The following is a 16,741-nucleotide window of genomic DNA, read 5'->3' as shown; positions in this document are numbered from 1 at the left end:
TGTTCCGCAGTCGAAATGTCTTCTCTGGAAGCACAGAAATTCACACCATGGCTAGAATAGCACAGGTTCAGATTTAGCTGATTAAACACTCTTGCTTCCATACTGATTATTACTCCTAGTTGACCGCAGACCCTTTGTGCCACAGTCATTTTTCTTAGTGCTGATCACAGTGTGAATTATGCTTACCTTCTTTGCAGCTGTAAGACGAGAAGGGGCATGAAACACCCCCCCCCAAGATCTGGGTATGTCAAGATAGGGCCACACAGTGTTATACTGGTGTTTGCAGTCATGCTAGCTCTGTTTCCCCTTCATGGATTACTGCCTTGTCGTGGCGAAGGGGCTTGAATTACTCAGGGAAGCTATGAGCTATGCCGTGCAGGGCCACCCAAGATGGACAGGTCATAGTGGAGAGTTTGGACCAAACGTGATCCACCTGGAGGAGGAACTGGCAACCCACTCCAGTATCCCTGCCAAGAAAACTCCATGGACAAAGACAACAGGCATATAAAAGATATGACGCTGGAAGATGAGCCCCTCAGGTCGGAAGGCGTCCAACATGCTACTGGGGAAGAGCGGAGGACAAGTACAAGTAGATCCAAAGCTGATGAAGCGGCTGGGCCAAAGCCGAAAGGACACTCAGTTGCGGATATGCCTGGAAGCGAAAGGAAAGTCCAATGCTGTAAAGAAAAGTATTGCATAGGAACCTGGAATGTAAGAACCATGAACCTTGGTAAGCTGGATGTGGTCAAAAATGAGATGGCAAGAATAAACATTGACATCCTAGGCATCAGTGAACTAAAATGGACGGGAATGGGCGAATTCAGTTCAGATGACTATCATATCTACTACTGCGGGCAGGAATCCCGTAAAAGAAATGGAGTGGCCCTCATAGTCAACAAAAGAGTGGCGAAAGCTGTACTGGGATGCAATTTCAAAAATGATAGATTGATCTCGATACGAATCCAAGGCAGTCCCTTTAACATCACAGTAATCCAAGTTTATGCACCAACCTCCAGTGCTGAAGAAACTGAAATTGACCAATTCTATGAAGACTTACAACACCTTATAGAAATGACACCAAAGAAGGATGTTCTTCTCATTATAGGGGATTGGAATGCTAAAGTAGGGAGTCAAGAGATAAAAGGAACAACTGGCAAGTTTGGCCTTGGAGTTCAAAATGAAGCAGGGCAAAGGCTAATAGAGTTCTGTCAGGAGAACAAGCTGGTCATCACAAACACTCTTTTCCAACAACACAAGAGACGACTCTACACATGGACATCACCAGATGGGCGACATCGAAATCAGATTGATTATATTCTCTGCAGCCAAAGATGGAGAAGCTCTATACACTCAGCAAAAACAAGACCTGGAGCTGACTGTGGCTCTGATCATCAGCTTCTTATAGCAAAATTCCAGCTTAAACTGAAGAAAGTAGGAAAAACCACTGGGCCAGTAAGATACAATCTAAATCAAATTCCTTATGAATACACAGTTGAAGTGAAAAACAGGTTTAAGGACTTAGATTTGGTGGATAGAGTGCCTGAAGAACTGTGGATGGAGGCTCGTAACATTATACAGGAGGCAGCAACGAAAACCATCCCAATGAAAAAGAAATGCAAGAAAGCAAAGTGGCTGTCCAATGAGGCCTTAAAAATAGCGGGCGAGAGAAGGCAAGCAAAATGCGAGGGAGATAGTGAAAGATACAGGAAATTGAATGCAGATTTCCAAAGAATAGCAAGGAGAGACAAGAGGGCCTTTCTAAACGAGCAATGCAAAGAAATAGAGGAAAATAACAGAATGGGAAAAACCAGAGATCTGTTCAAGAAAATTGGAGATATGAAAGGAACATTTCGTACAAAGATTACCACAATTAAGGACAAAAGTGGAAAGGTCCTAACAGAAGCAGAAGACATCAAGAAGAGGTGGCAAGAATACACAGAGGAACTATACCAGAAAGATATAGAGGTCTCATACACCCCAGGTAGTGTGGTTGCTGACCTTGAGCCAGACATCCTGGAGAGTGAAGTCAAATGGGCCTTAGAAAGCCTCGCTAACAACAAGGCCAGTGGAAGTGATGATATTCCAGCTGAACTATTTAAAATCCTAAAAGATGATGCTGTTAAGGTGCTACACTCAATATGCCAACAAGTTTGGAAAACTCAGCAGTGGCCAGAGGATTGGAGAAGATCAGTTTACATCCCAATCCCAAAGAAGGGCAGTGCCAAAGAATGCTCTAACTACCGCACAATTGCACTCATTTCACACGCTAGCAAGGTTATGCTTAAAATTCTACAAGGCAGGCTTAAGCAGTACGTGGACCGAGAACTCCCAGAAGTGCAAGCTGGATTTCGAAGGGGCAGAGGAACCAGAGACCAAATTGCAAACATGCGCTGGATTATGGAGAAAGCTAGAGAGTTCCAGAAAAACATCTACTTCTGCTTCATTGACTACGCAAAAGCATTTGACTCTGTCGACCACAGCAAACTATGGAAAGTTCTTAAAGAAATGGGAGTGCCGGATCACCTCATCTGTCTCCTGAGAAATCTCTATTTGGGACAAGAAGCTACAGTTAGAACTGGATATGGAATAACTGATTGGTTCAAAATTGGGAAAGGAGTACGACAAGGCTGTATATTGTCTCCCGGCTTATTTAACTTATATGCAGAATTCATCATGCGAAAGGCTGGGCTGGATGAATCCCAAACCGGAATTAAGATTGCCGGAAAAAATATCAACAACCTCAGATATGCTGATGATACAACCTTGATGGCAGAAAGTGAGGAGGAATTGAAGAACCTTTTAATGAGGGTAAAAGAGGAGAGCGCAAAATATGGTCTGAAGCTCAACATCAAAAAAACTAAGATCATGGCCACTGGTCCCATCACCTCCTGGCAAATAGAAGGGGAAGAAATGGAGGCAGTGAGAGATTTCACTTTCTTGGGTTCCATGATCACTGCAGATGGTGACAGCAGTCACGAAATCAGAAGACGCCTGCTTCTTGGGAGAAAAGCAATGACAAACCTAGACAGCATCTTAAAAAGCAAAGACATCACCTTGCCAACAAAGGTCCGTATAGTTAAAGCTATGGTTTTCCCAGTAGTAATGTACGGAAGTGAGAGCTGGACCATCAAGAAGGCTGATCGCCGAAGAATTGATGCTTTTGAATTATGGTGCTGGAGGAGACTCTTGAGAGTCCCATGGACTGCAAGAAGATCAAACCTATCCATTCTCAAGGAAATCGGCCCTGAGTGCTCACTAGAAGGACAGATCCTGAAGTTGAGGCTCCAGTACTTTGGCCACCTCATGAGAAGAGAAGACTCCCTGGAAAAGACCCTGATGTTGGGAAAGATGGAGGGCACAAGGAGAAGGGGACGACAAAGGATGAGATGGTTGGACAGTATTCTCGAAGCTACTAACATGAGTTTGGCCAAACTGCGGGAGGCAGTGAAGGATAGGCGTGCCTGGCGTGCTCTGGTCCATGGGGTCACGAAGAGTCGGACACGACTGAACGACTGAACAACAACAACAACAACTAGCTCTGTTTGAGTGTTGATATACAGTCGTACCTTGGTTGCTGAATGCCTTGGAACTCGTACGTTTTGGCTCCCGAACGATTGAAAACCGGATCGCCTCCCTCAGAAATGGTATTGTAGAGCCAGAAAAAAGGATATTGTAGAGGTTCAGAAAGGAGCAACCAAAATGATTGAGGGGATGGAGCAGCTTATCTGTGGGAAGGTTACAACAACTGAGACATTCTTGTTTTGAGAAAAGGTGGGCAAGAGGAGACAAGAGGTCTTTTCAAGAATGCAGCCCCACAGGTCCTGAATAGTTCTGCTGAAATTAAAAAATAAACACAGCCAGAAATGGTAGCCATAAAATGACAACTCTGCCTTCTGCATTGTGGATAGATATACATAGCTGTGTATATTTAAACGCGTCACCGGCAACAACAGTTCAAACACTTTAATTATCAAATAGATTTCAACTACCAGAAAATTAGTTACAAGTAAAAACGTATTAGCAGAAGCTTTTAGCTAATTAGCAGGTATATTAGTGAAACCTGCATTCTCTTGGCAAACAAGGAGAATAAGGGGATTAACAGCAATTATAAATTACTTCACCAACTTTGCTTCCCTGGGGATAAACTGTGATTTTGTTTTGTTTTGTTTTAAATGGTTCCTAGTCCCAAACTGGCCCTTATGTGCTTTGTAAGATCAAAGTTCTGGCATGAGATCCAAATGGAACTGAAAGTTAACCTGGGGGGGAAATGTGATTTGGGTTTAGAATAACCGAGACGTGGGGAAATCAACAGTCTTGCACATCTAACACAACCTTTTGGGTTGGTTTATTCTCTTTTCGCTGAAGCCAGTGTGCTGTGGTGGTTAAGAACGGTGGACTCATAATCTGATGAACCGGGTTCACGTCCCTGCTCCTCCACATGCAGCTGCTGGGTGACCTTGGGCTAATCACACTTCTCTGAAGTCTCTCTTCTTCTTCTTCTTCATTTGTGTGATCTTACTAAGGTCATAGCCAGCAGCTTTTGCTGCAATCCTAGCCTTCCCCACCTTTTATATTATTATTAACACTTTTATTAAAGTTTATAGGATTGAATACGTTTGGACTAACCTACAACATAGTATTAAAATTCAGTAAAACATTTAAAACACAATTTCTGCTTCTACCACTTTCTTGTAAGTAATTTGTTACAAGCCCATAACTTTAAAGTAGAGACGTTCTGAAGGAGATAGTATGTTTGCAAATCAAAACATACCAGAAAATATTCCAGTGGGGTGAGGTTTTTTTTTTGGGGGGGGGTGTTATTTTGTGTGTCTGGGGGATCCTCCCCATTTAAGAATGTATTTATTTTTAATTGCACTCCAAAAATACTCCTGGCCTTTTCAGGGCTCCATCCCTCTCTCTGCCTTTCATTTATAAGGGCAAATTGCTGGCATTTGGGCCCCTGCTGACCTTATGAAATGTTTCTTGAATATTTTCTGCGTGCTTAAGTTAACACCTTGACTTTTTAATGCGCTTGTGGGCTCTGATTATCGCCACGATGCTTTCTCAAGTCGCCTGCTCTGAAAGGACATCACTTTCTCCTTTCTGATGATAGCACAGTTGCAGTCTGGATCGTGTCGTCATCTGTAAGGGCAGGATATCAGGGAAACAGATGTGTTCATCTAGGACAGGCACGTCCAACAGGTAGATCGTGATCTACCGGTAGATCACTGGACGCCTGTGGTAGATCACTGGTAGATCACTGGCTCCCCCCAAAGAAGCTCAAAAACTTTGGATTCCTTAAAAAACATCACATTTTTTTTTGCCCTGCACCCCCCCCCCATGGGGCTTTCCTTCTCCCTAAAAAAAGGTCAACAACAACTTTGATCTGAAAGCCTAAAAAATGGGCCTTCCTCCTCCCCAAAAAAGCTTAACAACTTTGACCTGAAACCCCCCAAAAGGGGGCAGATCACTGCCAATTTTTAACTCTGTAAGTAGATCGCAGTCTCTTGGGAGTTGGCCACCCCTGATCTAGGACATGGTCTGAAGCCACACAATGCTGTCGCTTTGCCAAAGCTAAACAAGTCTGGGTCAAATATGTGGGCTGCTTCTTGGAAACCCCAGGGATGAATCCCACGACATGAAGTTTATTATTATTAGTTTATGCAGGTGGAGCTCTGCCACAAAATATATGTGGGGTGAGAACCTCCAGAGCTCTTCGTTCTCTGGCAGTAGGGTGCCCACACTGAGTGAATAGGTTGGCACTGGTTTGTCAAAGAGAAAGAGTACAGGTGGGCAAGAGAGCTGGCAAGAGAGAGAATGAATAGAGCCTTCATATATTTATACTTCTGGCTCTGCCTTCATATTTGAGCCACTCTGTCCCATTTCCTCTTCTGTCGTGTTTTCGGTCTCCCCTCCTCTCAAATTCAGTCAACACGCCCAGGACAATGAGCATTGGGTTCCTATTGGGCTAGCTTTTATGCAAATCTATGTCTTCTATCTTTATATTTATATATATTTTTTAAATTATGCATTCCCACTTTTTTGGCTACATGGGTAAGTGGTTACTCTAAGGATCAGGGTATACCTAGAAACTGTTGATCAGATTTTCTTTCAGTGCTCCCTCCCCCCAAGCTTGATTCCAAGATAGGGTGGTCACTGAAATGTCACCAAGGAAGCAACACTAGACCCCAAATTCTATATTGATACCTCTCTGTAGCAGGTCTAATTTGCAAGCCTGTCACAGACAGAGAAAACCCAAGCTGCAGAGGTGCAAGTTGGAAAGAAATAGCAAGTGAGCAGTTGTATTTCTCTAGAAGGTCTTGTTCAGCAGAGGCAATAGCTTGAGGGTCTGAACAGCAAAAGGCCTGAAAAATGAGCTATGGATTCTTGCTGCAACTATTGTGTCTGTGATGTCAAGAAAAATTAATCGTAGGCTTGCTCTGAAATGGTACAGCCCTGTTATCTTGGGCAAAATAATATTCCTGGGAAGCAGAAGGGAATGGCTGCCATGCAGGAGAAAGACAAAGGACAATGCATATTGGGGGGTGGGGAGGAGGCTGTTTCTTTAGGATTATGCAGCAATGGATGCAAGCCTATTGCCAGAAGGGGCAGGATATTTGCATCACCATTTTCTTAATTTATCTTCCTCAATTTCTCTCCCAAATTCTCCTCTGAGGGATTCCCTAACACCATAAAAATCAGAAAAACAATATCAGTGTCAAAAACAATCCAGCGGCAAAATTGCAAGCACAACAAATCAATAAAGCAGGCCAGGAACAGCGAGAGCCGCAAATGAAATACCTTATAAAATTAACCAGACAAATTTCAGAACGCCTGCCGGAGCCGATGTGCCTTCCAGGCGAAATGTTAAAGAGCGCTCTATTGGCATCGAAACTCACCTGTAGGTGGAAGATGACACATTCTGAATGACCTTTCAGTCTTGATGGCTCAAGGTCGTTGCAATTAAGGTTATGAAAGGGGGGAGAATAGGGGTTCCTAGGGGGGCTCAGTGACGTGGAACAGTTCATGTATGAGAAAACCTCAAAACTAAAGCCTGCTTCTTTGCTGCAAAGCAAACAGGGACCAAGTGGAGCAGTGGCAGGCGAGACTTCAACCCCTTCCCTGGCTTGCTCAGCTTCCCCTCCCCCCCATACAATATGTCAAGGTTTTCCCTACCCAATTCTAGACATGTGTTTTACTTTATATGCTTGGATTTGCTGATCTTTAAAGCCCTAAATGGCCTCGGCCCAGTATACCTGAAGGAGCATCTCCACCCGCATCGTTCAGCCCAGACACTGAAGTCCAGCGCCGAGGGCCTTCTGGCAGTTCCCTCGCTGCGAGAAGTGAGGTTACAGGGAACCAGGCAGAGGGCCTCCTCGGTAGTGGTGCCCGCCCTGTGGAACACCCTCCCACCAGATGTCAAGGAAATAAACAACTATCTGACGTTTAGAAGACATCTGAAGGCAGCCCTGTATTGGGAAGTTGTTAATGTTTGATGCTTTATCGTATTTTTAATATTCTGTTGGGAGCCGCCCAGAATGGCTGGGGAAAACCCAGCCAGATGGGCGGGGTATAAATAATAAATTATATTATTATTATTATTATTATTATTATTATTATTATTATTATTATTTGAAGTACCTCAGAGGTGGAGCAGCTTTGGGTGAGGTGCTGGACCCATTTTTACATTAGCGAATGGTCCCTGGGTCTATTTGAGCTTTGCCTAGAAATGCCACAGCCTGTAATTCCACGGCCTTTTGGCTCTACTGTTTGCAATTTTGTTCCTCAATATTCCTGGATTCATATGCACAGGGATACGTCTATAATCTGCCTGGCCCTTTATTTGCAGCTGATGAAGTGGACTCCAGTTCACAAACAGCTTATACAACAATAAATCACCTTTAAGCTGCCAGAAGACCCTTTTTTCCCTGTCAGCCCCTTCAAAGAACACACAAACATGTCCTTTTCAGGCAGATAAAAATCATGCTTGGTTTTGTTTTAAAAATTGGACAAGGATTTACTTTCTCCTTATGTGCGCTTAACAGCAGGAGGGGAAAATGCAAGGAAGCTGTTTGGGCTTGACAATTTGAGAAACAAGCCCCTGCTCATGTCAACAAGCTCCTCTTGTTCGGTGCACAGAGTATCTAAAGTACAATATTGTGAATATTGTATCTAAAGTACAATATTGCGAATGCAGGTAAAGGCCACTCCACGTCACATTGGGAATTATACCTCCCTTGATGTCCATGGTTGCACTTTTCCATTTGCTGGGCCTCAGTTCCTAAAATACTTTTGCTCACATCCAAGCAGTGCCAGCTGGTTGCGCAAAAGTACGCCCAGCTGGCCAGGGGCAGCATTGCTCAAGAAGCACACGAGCTCTCCACTTGCTATTTACTGAACCACTGGAGTGCATCTGAGTTTGCAAGAGAGAGGATAGGCAGCTGGAATGAGTTACCTATAAACCGTTTTGCAGGGTTAAGGGTGGGAGAAAGAATAGTTCCTCTTTGCAGAGCAGGGAGCAATAGAGGACAGGTCAGTTACGCCCCTTCATTCCAAATTGCTGAGTGACGTCTGCAGTTTTCTTTGAGGAATCCAAGCATTGTACAAAACAAGGCTTAACGACACAGAGAACATAGAAATGTTTCCTTTCCTCCACCCCATCTTGGAACCAAATTCTTATTGAAAGTAAAGATATGCAAGCATTTGGATTCCACAGAAGTCTTCAGCAGGAAAAAATATAGAAAGGTTTTTGGTAATGCCCAGTTCATGCACAGCTGTGCTTCAGTGGGATGGAAATTAGCAAAGGAATTGCACCCAATGCCTCTCTTCATTTGCGCTGTGCTGAAGGATCATTGTTGCAACAACAACAACAAAAGGCCCTGAATACAGTGCTGGGATTCTGGGAAGCAAAGAGGTTCTAAATGCATGAACTGAAACTGACCTAGCAACCAGGGAAAAAAATAGTGTTTCAGGGTCAATTTTGACATCATGCTGGAAGAGCCATTAGCAGCTACATTGTTAATAATAGGCACAGAGAGAGATTTTCACAGAAGCAGCAGCACACGCAGAGAGGAGCTTTAACTTTGTTGTTGTTTAGTCGTGTCCGACTCTTCGTGACCCCATGGACCAGAGCACGCCAGGCACTCCTGTCTTCCACTGCCTCCCACAGTTTGGTCAGACTCATGTAGGTAGCTTCGAGAACACTGTCCAACCGTCTCATCCTCTGTCGTTCCCTTCTCCTTGTGCCCTCAATCTTCCCCAACATCAGGGTCTTTTCCAGGGAGTCTTCTCTTCTCATGTGGTGGCCAAAGTATTGGAGCCTCAGCTTCAGGACCTGTCCTTCCAGTGAGCACTCAGGGCCAATTATGCATTGTCAAACAAAGAGGAGAGACATCACCCAAAAAAAATGAAGACAGATGAGGTCACATATTTGCATTAAAACTGTGTGTGCTAATTTAGAAGTATATATGCAAATATGGGCATAATTGCTGAAATTTAAATCTGATCCATCTCACCGTGACGGGAAAGACTGTAACCAGGAAACCTGTGTGCAACTGTTGATGTCCAACTTCCGGGCCTCTTCTTAGCAACTTTCCCTTTAAACTAGACTTGGACCAGACAAACCTTCAAAGAGGACCCCCTTCAAACAGAGGACGGTCCTCTGTCAAGTTGAACACATAGTCACCCTTTCCTACCCAGCTGCAATCCTTTTAAAAAAAACAAACCTCCCAAGCTACTATTAGCCATAAAACAAAAGCTCATTCATTCATTCATTTTCATTTATTGAATTTATGTACCGCCCTATACCCAGAGGTCTCAGGGCAGTTCACAAAAAAGATCACAATATATAAAATAAAAATAAAAACAGTAATCCAATAACACACACCCACCCAAAAAAGAGCCACATTTTAAAGGGCATAGGATGTAGATCAGGTCAGGCAAAGGCCTGGTTAAAAAGGAACGTTTTTGCCTGGTGCCTAAAGGTGTATAATGAAGGCACCAGGTGAACTTCCCTGGGGAGAGCATTCCACAGATGGGGAGCCACTGCAGAGAAGGCCCCGTTCTTGTGTTGCCACGCTCCAGACCTCTCGAGGAGGAGGCACACAAAGGAGGGCCTCATAAGATGATTTCAGGGTCCGAGTAGGCTCATATGGAAAGAGGCGGTCCTTGAGGTATTGTGTTCCTGAGCCAATGTGGGCTTTTCTCCTCAAGCAAAGAAATGTGATGTGCCATCCCTGAACCAGGTGCATGGATCTGCATGCCACTTGTGGGCTCTGGGCTGCAGTTTGGCGCACTACTTTGTTATGCTTTCTAGTTGTTTCACCACAATGCAGTGCCATAAGGAGTACTCGCTGTATCCTGTGGTTTGAGCTACTAAACTATTTGCGCGTAACACTGCTGTCACAGCATCAAAGGGCATGGGCGCTGTTTCAGAAATTATGTCAGGGATGATTGCATCTCCACATGGCCGCTCTCAGGGCTCATAGCCACATATGTGCCTTTTCGTTGCTGTGTGAATACAACTGGCTCTTTGTAAGTGGAAGAAAGGGATGTACACGGTGCCTGGTAGGGATTCGCCAGAAGCGTTACGTTTCCTGCCCAGGTTATAAATATGAAGCACAGATACCATTCTGCTACGTAGCACCCAACCAAACAGACATCAGAGGGTCGAAGAATTGGACACCAGCTCCATTCGTGGAGATGAAGTGCTGACTAAAAGGAGCCGTTTAGTGGCCGATGGTGCTTTCCTCTTTGTCAGGAATTCATTTGAAGCAGCTATCATTTGGAGTCATTGCCGGCCGATGTTCCTGGCAGAACTGTAGGATGACAGAGCAGGATATTGCTGTAGAATCTGTAAATCACCCCTCAGGCAGGCCCCAGCCATTAATGGTTTATCCTTTTCTGGGAATGGCATTTGTTCACTCATTTCATGCAGTGCTTTTACGGTGAGTCTTAAGATGAATCTTAAACCAGTTTCCTCAATACTGAGTGTGTTCCATGTACAGGAGGGACTTCAGTGAGTGCTTAGTTCCTGCTCATTGGTTGCTACCTTGTGCATGATGCTGGGACACAGATGTTAGCTAAATCACAAATACCTTTTGCAGTTTCAGTCGTGGTGTAGTGGCAAATTTCAGAAGTCACCACCATAAACTTGATTGCACTAGCCAAAGGCCATGGCTAGTGGCCAGCGTCAAGTCTACTAAAATGCTTTGTTACATTGGGTAAGAGGTAATTCTCATATAAAATATACAAATTAAATCTCTGAGTCCCCTTTTCAGCTAATCGCTAGTTTATCTAATTCTTTCGCCCTAATCTTCCTAGCTGCCAAGGCATAGAGAGCTGCTTTGTAAGTTACAAAGTCCAAATTCAGAAGTGCAGGGTCCCTTCGTGGTCATTGCAGCCATGCCCCTTCCAAGATTATATAACTTTATAAGATTATGCAATAATCCTATAATTATACAGTAATAATAGTTTGGTGTGCACTGCAATTATTAATGCAGATCTCCTTTCAAAAAGATCTCCTATTTTCTGTGCACATGGGCAAATGCTTGGAGTACTCCAATATTTTCCATTTGGGAGTGACCTAATTATGTGAAGTTTCATTATATGTAATAGAAGTTTCATTGTATGCAACACCACTTTCACTACCACAATCACCACCCTGTTTCCACCTCCAGATTCGAACATATACACACCAGTATTTAAGCCAAAAGGGGCTTGAGAACCCCACTGATTTCAATTCCAGAGAGGGCACTGCAATAGCTTCTTGCAGCAAAACCAAAAGAGTTTTCTTGTTTGTTTGTTTCTTACTGTTCTAAGTGTATTTATTTTTCATATTGTGAGAAGTTTAATCTGTTCTTAATGAACTGTGCTATCTGAACCTGGGATTAGCTCAGTGGGTAGAACATGAGACTTTCAACCTCAAGGTTGTGGGATCGAGCCCCGCATTGGGCAAAAGATTTCTGCATTGCAAAGGGTTGAAATAGATAACTCTTGGGATGCCTTCCTAATTCTACAATCCTATTATTATATCTGTACTTCCTTATCTGCAATATTCTGCTTCTGTTATTTTTGTTTATCAGATTTATATCCCACACTCCCTCTGAGAAGCTCAAGGTGGTGTAAATGACTCTCCCCCTCCTCATTGCATTTTCACAACAACCCTGTGAGGTAGGTTAGACCGAAAGTTGCTGACTGGCCCAGTGTCACACAGTGAGGTTCAAGACTGAGGATGCATCTGCCCTGTAGGGAGCTACCATTCCCCCCACAGAGTGCAGATGGGGCCTGAGCGGGGATTTGAACCCTGGTCTCTCAGGTTCTAGTCCAGCACTCTAACCACTACACCATACTGCTACCCACTTTGGATTGTATATGAGAATTTGGGTTGCAAAGCACAAGTTTTCCTTAATGCAGGCTCCCTCTTCTCTCATAGGCGGAGACAGAGAGCGGATGACAGCAAACCATGAAACATACCTCCTTATGGCAAGCACTCAGAATGACATGGAGGACTGGGTGAAGTCTATCCGCAGGGTTATATGGGCACCTTTTGGAGGAGGTGAGTACATCCGTAACATATGCAAATTTATTTACTTGTTTTGTATTACACACGTGGCTTATTTCCTGCATTGCAGGGGGTTGGACTAGATGACCCTTGGTTCCCTTCCAGCTCTAAGATTCTATGATTCTGTTTTGATGAGGAGCAGACAGAGAGTCTGGCAGCAGTGAAAAGGGGAAGTGAAATGAATCAAATGGATTGCAGAACTCCGGCGTTTGGCAGAGAAAAATAGCTGCTCTCATTTGATTCCGTGTGTGCAAGAGGTTTGCGGTGCTGCAGCCAGTAAACCACTTCACTAGAGATTGCACTGCTACAGCTCACTTATGCACGTACAAAACTAACTTCCAAGTATATATTCCTCTGCAATCTAGAAAATGGGCCATACTTATTTGGATGCCATGTATTTGCTTGTTCTATATTGCCGGCACAGCGCAGCATTTTCTTCCTAAAATAGCCGCAATTTCTGGACTACAGTACAAACAACCACAGTTGTGAAATCCATTTACCACCATCACAGGCCTGTTGGGTGAGAACACTAGTCTAGAGACAGCCTCTCCCAGATGGTGGCTTCTCCCAGAGGTGGAACTGACCCCTCACTGCTTTCCATTTGCCATCAAGCAAAGCCTTTTTTCTTGCAAGACCTCTCCTCATCCCAGAGGGGAGAATTTGCGAGCGGGGGCCATTTCCCGCACTGGCAGGGGGGCGTGTTCTGCCCCCCGCCTTAGCCCCTCCTTCCTGCTGCACAAGACTGGCCGGGGACGGTGCCTGGCTGCAGTCACCAGCCTGGGCACTGCCATCATCCTCATTCTGCCCTAAAGTTGTGGCCTTATTTTTCCCATTAACCAAAAATCATGTGTCTGTGTGTTTTATTTACTCCACTCAGGGGTGGGTCATCGACTCGCAATAGACCTTTGGCCGCTAACTGGCTGTTGTGGCAACATCTTCTGAGGCTGGATGTCGCACATGCGCACGCTTTTAAATGGTTTTAAGTGTTTTCGGTGCTTTTACTGGGCTTACTTATTTAATTGCTATTTCGTGTTTAGATTTATTGTGTGCTTTCAATAGTATTGTCAACTAAGGTGGTGCTGTGGTCTAAACCTCTGAGCCACATGGGCTTGCCGATCAGAAGGTCGGCAGTTTGAATCCCCGCGACGGGGTGAGCTCCTGTTGCTCGGTCCCAGCTCCTGCCAGCCTAGCAGTACCACTCCGGCGGGAAGGTAAACAGCGTTTCCGTGCGCTGCTCTGGTTTCGGTGTTCCATTGCGCCAAAAGCGGCTTAGTCATGCTGGCCACATGACCCGGAAAAACTGTCTGTGGGCAAACGCCGGCACCCTTGGCCTATGAAGCGAGATGAGCACCACAACCTCAGAGTCATCTGCGACTGGACATAACTGTCAGGGGTCCTTTACCTTTTACCTTTAATTGTATCTGTTTTAATTTCTGCTGTGAGTCTCCTTGGTCCTTCGCTGGGATGCAGGCAGGATATAAATAAAATACATCCATTTCCAGGGTTGTATGAGTATCATTTGGAAGAAGAGGTCTGCATCTGGCCATGTGGTTCTGCATTATGCGACCTTGACCTCCCAGTAGCAGCCAACTGGTTTCAAGAAGGAAGGATTCCCACTTGCATGCTGGCTATTCCACTAGGCTAGATAGAGCATCCGAGTCTAAGTAAATAAAACAGAGATTTCTGGCTTGCTCCCAGTGATGTTTAACTGTGAAAATAAATGTCTGGCAGTTCAGTGGCTTTGCTTTGTATTGTTTTTGCAGCAGAGGAGGAGAGCAGAGTTGCAGCTGAAAAACTATGTTTACTGTTGGGAAATCACCCTCTCCACTTATCAATTAGACCCTAGGGGGGCTGTAGGAAATTATCATTGTTAACAGAGCCTCCATGGGGATCAGCACAACATGCACACTCCCTGCCCAGCATTTAAAGGCTATGAAGTTTTGCTTAGGAAGGGGATTTCAGCCCTTGGCTGGTGGTCCTTTCCTATGGCACAGTTTCAACTGGAGCCCTGCCCAGTACTACCTTTCGATGTGTCTGCAGCTGTGTCTTGGATGCTCTCGGGAGGCGGAGGCGGGAAGACACCAGCTGAATGAGGTCCGAAACACATTTGAAATACATTCCACTCTTTTGCTAGGAATCTGATGTCTGCGCAGAAAAAGACAGGGAAAGCCACCCCCTCACCCCTCCGAAGAATGTTACACTCCAGCAGCAATGACCTACAACTGAGAGTTTAATAACTTAAATTCTCTCCAGAAGGTCAGATTCTTGCTGTAGTTCTCAGGCTCGGTGGAAGCGATTCCTTTCTGGTTCGGTATGCAATATGACTCGTTTCTTAGGGGGTATGTTGCTAGCAGCCCATTCCGTGCGTTTGGGGGGCCTCCAAACGGGCAGGATTTCTTTCACAGGAGGGATTCTACGGCATACTGGGAAATTTAGGCTTGTGCAATTAAAGTGGATTAAAGCACAGTTTCCCTAGAGCAACGCATCCACGTATAAGAAGAAATATACATTTTGCAGTTAGGAAAGTGACAGGGAAATGCATTGAAAAGTGTGGAATGAGCAAATGATTTGCAGGATGGATAAACAGCCCCCACTCAAACCAGAAGGAATGCTCAGTGTTGGATAAGCTCCCGCTCTGATGGCCTTCTGGCGGTTCCCTCCCTGCGAGAAGTGAGGTTGCAGGGATCCAGGCAGAGGGCCTTCTCGGTAGTGGCACCCAACTTGTGGAATGCCCTCCCATCAGCTGTCAAGGAAATAAACAACTATCTGACTTTTGGATGACATCTGAAGGCAACCCTGTTTAGGGAAGTTTTTAATGTTTGGTGTTTTATCGTGTTTTTAATATTCTGTTGGGAGCCGCCCAGAGTGGCTGGGGAAACCCAGCCAGATGGGCGGGGTATAAATTATTATTATTATTATTATTATTATTATTATTATTATTATTATTATTATCTCCCTGCAAATACATCAGAGTGAATGCTCAGGAAAGAGTGGATATAATCCAACCTCCATGTAAGCTTTGTGCAAGCAAATCAGGATCAATGTTTGATAAATAGGTTGTTTGGAGGATCCCTTTGCTGACTTGGGTAGGTGTTTTATTGGGTTTTCCGTCCCTGGAAAATGAAGTTGCCAAGTCTCAAAGCAGTTCGTCAAGACTGGCCTGAGGCATTTTGCCGCCAGCAGCCAAGTAGAAGATGGCATCCTCTTCGTTTCACACACGTCAGCCAATTGGATTGGTAGTTGAATCTTAACACTATCAGTGCAGGCCAGTGCCCGCCTCTACCACATCTGAGGGCGTCGGGCTTGTTTTGCAAATGAAGCCCAGTGCACTGTCCTCCAGCAACTTGCCCCCCCTCCCTGCCCCCTCCCAGCATTTGCTGCCTTGCTCTGCCAGAAGGTAGATGCAGCGCTTCTGGCAGTCATTAAAACCAGGACTTCTTTGTTATATTTTTATCCCGTTCTTCCACGAAGTAAAATAAAAAAACAAAAAAATTCCTTCCAGTAGCACCTTAGAGACCAACTAAGTTTGTTCTTGGTATGAGCTTTCGTGTGCATGCACGAAAATGTATCTGAAGAAGTGTGCATCCACACGAAAGCTCATACCAAGAACAAACTTAGTTGGTCTCTAAGGGGCTACTGGAAGGAATTTTTTTGTTTTTTATTTTGTTTTGACTATGGCAGACCAACACGGCTACCTACCTGTAACTTCCACGCAGTAGTTCAGGGCAGCAGCTCATGAAATCCTTTATGTATTTTTAAACACACTGCTTGCATGCCAAAATTCCTTCTAAGTGGTTTACAACTATATAAAATCGATTATAAAAACATGCCTAATTGAAATGCGCGGTAATAATTCCATCAGAGCACTAAAACATTCTCAATTAAAATATACAGTAAAACAAGCTGGTTGAAATGCATGACAGTTAATACAGTTTTGTTTAAAAAAAAAAACACAGTTAAAGCACTAAGGCCAGAAGTTCACATTCCCTTGGGCCAGTCGCTCTCAGGCTGACCTACCTTACAGGGTTGCTGTGAGGATATACTGGAAGGGGGGACCATGTGCATCACATTGAACTCCTCCAAGGAAAGGTAGCAACAATGCCGCATGGTGTGCCATTGCACCCCATTTTATCATCAGTGAAATCTTGGGATGTAGGTTAGGCTGACCAGAGAGCAACT

General features: G+C 44.6%; 1 protein-coding gene across 4 annotated transcripts in view; it reads left to right on the top strand.

The window, feature by feature from the left end:
- ARHGAP24 (Rho GTPase activating protein 24) overlaps positions 1–16,741 on the top strand; it is a 314,093-nt gene that overhangs the window by 248,109 nt on the left and 49,243 nt on the right. For all 4 annotated transcript variants that reach the window (XM_033160681.1, XM_033160676.1, XM_033160679.1 and 1 more), the window contains one exon: positions 12,434–12,556. In XM_033160681.1, the coding sequence (XP_033016572.1) occupies positions 12,434–12,556 (123 nt within the window). The remainder of the gene's footprint in view (positions 1–12,433; positions 12,557–16,741) is intronic.

The sequence above is a fragment of the Lacerta agilis genome, chromosome 9 (assembly GCF_009819535.1).
Source record: "Lacerta agilis isolate rLacAgi1 chromosome 9, rLacAgi1.pri, whole genome shotgun sequence".
Classification (NCBI taxonomy): domain Eukaryota; kingdom Metazoa; phylum Chordata; class Lepidosauria; order Squamata; family Lacertidae; genus Lacerta; species Lacerta agilis.
Note: the sequence above shows the minus strand (reverse complement) of the source record. Positions and strands in the feature narration are given on the sequence as shown.